At 44.8% G+C, this 4,235-nt stretch overlaps 1 protein-coding gene across 1 annotated transcript; it reads right to left on the reverse strand.

Moving 5' to 3' along the window:
* Positions 1-1,891: 1,891 nt before the first annotated feature.
* LOC119333362 lies at positions 1,892-3,082 on the reverse strand. Its single transcript, XM_037606284.1, has one exon. The coding sequence runs from the start codon at positions 3,008-3,010 to the stop codon at positions 1,892-1,894; it is 1,119 nt and encodes a 372-aa protein (XP_037462181.1). The 5' UTR covers positions 3,011-3,082.
* Positions 3,083-4,235: the final 1,153 nt, after the last annotated feature.

The raw sequence follows: 4,235 nt of genomic DNA on the forward strand, positions 1-4,235 counted from the left end.
CAGCTAAACTTAGAACTGGTTATTTAGGTTTTTGCTTGAGGAAAATATTAATTTATTCATGGAATAGAGATTTAACCTTTTTTGTATGTAAGCTGATATAACTTTTCTGTACTGCCGGCAGTTTGTTAAAATCCACAAAACAGTCCCTTCAGTAGGTTAATGATGAAAGTTTTTTTTTGCGGGTATTTCAATGATGAAAATTAATTACTAACTATGGTGCAAAATATCAATGTTCCTTCACTCTTTTGAACTGCAGGGCGTAATTTGCCCATCCAAGTTCAAATTTGAATATGTGGGTTATGTTAAAACACAATAAGGTTTTGTTTGTGTCCAAACATACTTTTTTATGATTGTACTTCTGAATCCCTATATTAAAACCTTGCTCCACTTGCTACTTTGTCAGGCCCGAGTGGGTTGAGGCGCTAGCAGTCGATCAAATCAAGAGATCAAATGAGGAAATCAGGCCTGAATCTGGATGTATTACTATAAAAGAGGAACTATAGTGTAATGTGTTCATAGCCAGATAGGCAAACTTGGAGAATAAGCATGAATGAATAGCCAGCCACAACCCGGCTGTTAAGTAGGTGTGCTGTCCCCGGCAACGGAGTGAAAGGGAACAGTTACTACGCGGTAACGTTACAGTAGGGATCGGACGACTCGCGCGTTTTGTCTGAATCTTCAACAGTTAACTGAAGAAAGCTACACTGCTTCAGTAGGCGTGACACACTTACATGTAGGCCTTTCAGATTATAAATCGGCATTGCCATTGCGGTTATTGAAGATCTTCGTGTATAGCTTTTGGATCAAAGTCAAGCATTTCGTATCGCCTTCACGTATACCAGTAAAAAATATAACTAAATCATGGCATTCATGCATAGTCAATGAAACTACAAAAGAAAGTCCGGAACTGTCAGAAAAGTTCAGAGTTAAATGATCGACAAGTACAGAGTTTGCACTAAAAAGACAACTACTACATTGGCAATGTAAACTATTATCATTTGTACTGTAAAAAAGGTTAGAGAGAAAAGTTAATAAAGATGAGTGACATAAACCTGTTCAGATCTTTATAAACCTGGGTACTTGTTTGAGATAAAATAACAAAAGGGAATTCAGAAAGGAGTTCAAAACATATAACATTGGAGGGTTAGGCTCAATTTAGTCTCATGTTCTTCCTGTACATGTGTGAATTCAGAGATGCCAGAAAATCAAGGCGCAAATTACACAGAACTATGGAGCTAAAATACAACTATTTAGATCAAGGCACTATTAAGAAAGATAACATAGTTCAGTAAGTCATGAAAATAAATGCTGCAGAATTTGGAGACCACTTAGATACTGTAAATTCAGTTAGCAACAAGACAGACAGATTGTACTTACATTTCAAGGAAAAATATGAGTACTCCACACAGTGAATCATAAACATTGACACTGTAATAACTGTTTACTCCACACTGTAAATAGACAGAACAATTATTTTTGGCCACAACTTGAATCTGCTCTGCAACTTATGAACTTGTAGTTGTTCTGCAGATTATCAAGAGCAGCGAAACAGTTTTGATTTACAAACATAGTTAGTCCTACTACTTATCTGCGGTTGCCCAGATCATAACTGCATCATGCTTGCTTATCTGAAACTAATACAAAAAGATAGAGCAGTTTTAACATGGTCCATCACAGGAAACAGAGCAGAAGAAGTACTAGTGCAGGAGCGAATGCCAGGTTCAGAAATCCATCACAGAAGCAAGAAGAACAACAACAGTTTTACTAGCTTGCAAGAACAAGTGGAGCAAATTGCTCAGAGGTACATCCGTGGCGATCGTACATGGACGAACTATTACATCAGCCAGTGAGTATCCTCGTATGCACTTTGAAAAAAATTTCAACATCGGACTTAGTAGACACTTGCAGGCGAGAAGAAGTTGCTGTGCCCTCCAGCGTGAAGATTGGCCGCGGCATTGCACCTCTTCTCCTTTTTGAGCGCCTCTTCGGCCTTCCACGCTTCTTCAAATGGATCATGGAAGATGATCGGCGGCGGAGGCTTGTAAGTCCCCACGTCTTGGGCAATGGATGACTTGTCGTTCGTCGACTCTTCTGCTTCTTCATCGAGGAAGGTCCTAAGGAACTCCAGCTCGTCAGCTTCGAGCGGGACGATTTCTTCTGCAGCATCAGCGAAAAGCCCCTCTGGTTCCAAGTAGAAGTTCTGTTCGATGCTGTTAGTAGCTCCGACCGGGAGATTTTCCTCCGCTTGTGACCCGAGAAGCTCATCGATTGTGCAACAGAACCGGGCCATGTCGTCGTCAGCTTCAGGTACGGATTCATCCGGCAAGAAAACCGGTGCTGCAGCGGTGAACGACGATGTGGCAGGTGCCGGGACCGGGACGGCACCGCGCATCCTCTTCTGAGGGCGCGCCGGATGAGGCTCGGCGGCGGCAGCGGTCGCTGGCCTCTTCTGCGCGTGCGTGCTCTGGGTCACGGCCTCCGGTTGCGGTTGTTGAAGCTTGTACGCCTCCGATTCCTGTCGGGCCGCGTCAGGGGCATGCTGAGCCAAGTGCATCTTGCAGAAGACCTTCACCCCGTCGCTGACGGTGGCCTCCGGCAGCAGGCACCGGTACTCCTCCATGACCCAGCCGGTGGACTTGCCCTTCTTCTTGAAGGACAGGTTCTTGACCTCGCCGACCTTGACTCCCGCGTGGCAAATCTCCGTGGTCTTCTGGATGGTCCAGGTGCCGGTGCCGGCGCCGCGCACGCTCTGGTGCTTGCTCCCGTTCTTGCTCTTGCACGTGGTGAAGAAGAACCGGTCGCCGCTGCTCACGGCCTGCGGCACGGGCGCGTACCGGGCGGCCAGATCCTTGGGCTCGCAGCCGGAGATGTTGACGCGGTGGATGAGCTTGTCGACGCCGTGCAGCGTCTCGCCGGAGAGGAGGCGTGGCAGGTAGTAGGTGACGGCGTCCATTTCCGTAGGGCTCAACCGGTAGTGGTGGAAGACGTCGTCGACGTCGAGCCCCTCCATCCCGGCCGGCGGCAGCCCGATCTGCTGCTAGGGTTCTACTGCAGCTAGGAAAGGGCGGGCGACTGGGATTTGGGCGAGGTCTGTCTGCGGGATCGGAAGGTGTTGTGGGACGCGAAGGAGTTGTGTGCTGATATTTAAAGACGCTGTACTGCGCGTGCGCGATGGAGGACGCGTCAGATTTCCTTTTTCTGAATCCGAATGTGTCCCCAGTTCAGTTTCCCGTCAGATTTCTGAAACTTGCCGCTCCCGTTTGCTTTCATTTTCTGAAACTTGCCGACCTGATTGTGATTCTTGATTTTGAGACTAACAGCGTGTTTGACAGTTTGAGGGAATGGGCATGGGAGTTTTTAAGGGGGAGTTGGCTGAGGGATAAGACATGGGAATGTGAATTTAACAAAAAATTACATTCCTCTGTTTGGTTCAGCGGTGCAGGAACGGGAGTTATTGAGGAGACATTGAGTATGCACAAACCAGCCTTGGGCCTTTTGTCTAGGTTTGCAATGCAACATCAGACAAAATAAAATGACGGTCAGTACAGAAGCTATTAAAACTGGATGCAAACAGATTATCCCTTGCATTGAAACTATTTTGCATAGTGGGATATTCAATGTATTCCTTGCAGGAAAAGTTTCTTATTTAAGCAGAATAATGTATGAACTGAGAAGCTATGCCATTCTGAATAAAAATATATGATAAGTGTATAGCTTAGTGGCCTAAATAGGATAGCAATAACCTGCAGGTTATGATAGTTTTGACATCTCCCCGGAAAAAAAAAGGGTAAGACAAAAAGAGTACATATAGCTTACCAGTAACATCAAACTGAATATTGTTGCCGCCATTGCAATTCATAGCCACAAAATTATGTTCAACTGAATGGTTGCAAGACTTGTGTTTATACAGCAAACTACAGTTCTCCAGGAGAATTGCAAGGTAATGTGGTATTTATATAACAAACAATAGTTTGTATAGGAGAAGACTATGTACAAATAAAGTGGCAAAAATCAAATATTGTTACTGATGAGTTTTCAAGTAAACAAGTAGTCCTGACCTAAAAAATATTAAACTAGCAATGCAGAAATGTAAATCTGGAAATTCACTTATTTTTTGGCCGCCTCAAGCTCCTGACGAACAAACACCACTTTGTAATCATCACGCAATTGGATGAAAAGTTCGGTCTTTCCAGCATCACCACCAATGACACGAACAGCCATGACAACCTCTTCAG

This window comes from Triticum dicoccoides, chromosome 7A (assembly GCF_002162155.2).
Source record: "Triticum dicoccoides isolate Atlit2015 ecotype Zavitan chromosome 7A, WEW_v2.0, whole genome shotgun sequence".
Classification (NCBI taxonomy): Eukaryota; Viridiplantae; Streptophyta; class Magnoliopsida; order Poales; family Poaceae; genus Triticum; species Triticum dicoccoides.

Excerpts from the sequence above, each read along its gene's own strand:
- LOC119333362 (XM_037606284.1), bottom strand. The coding sequence starts at position 3,010 with ATGGAGGGGCTCGACGTCGACGACGTCTTCCACCACTACCGGTTGAGC.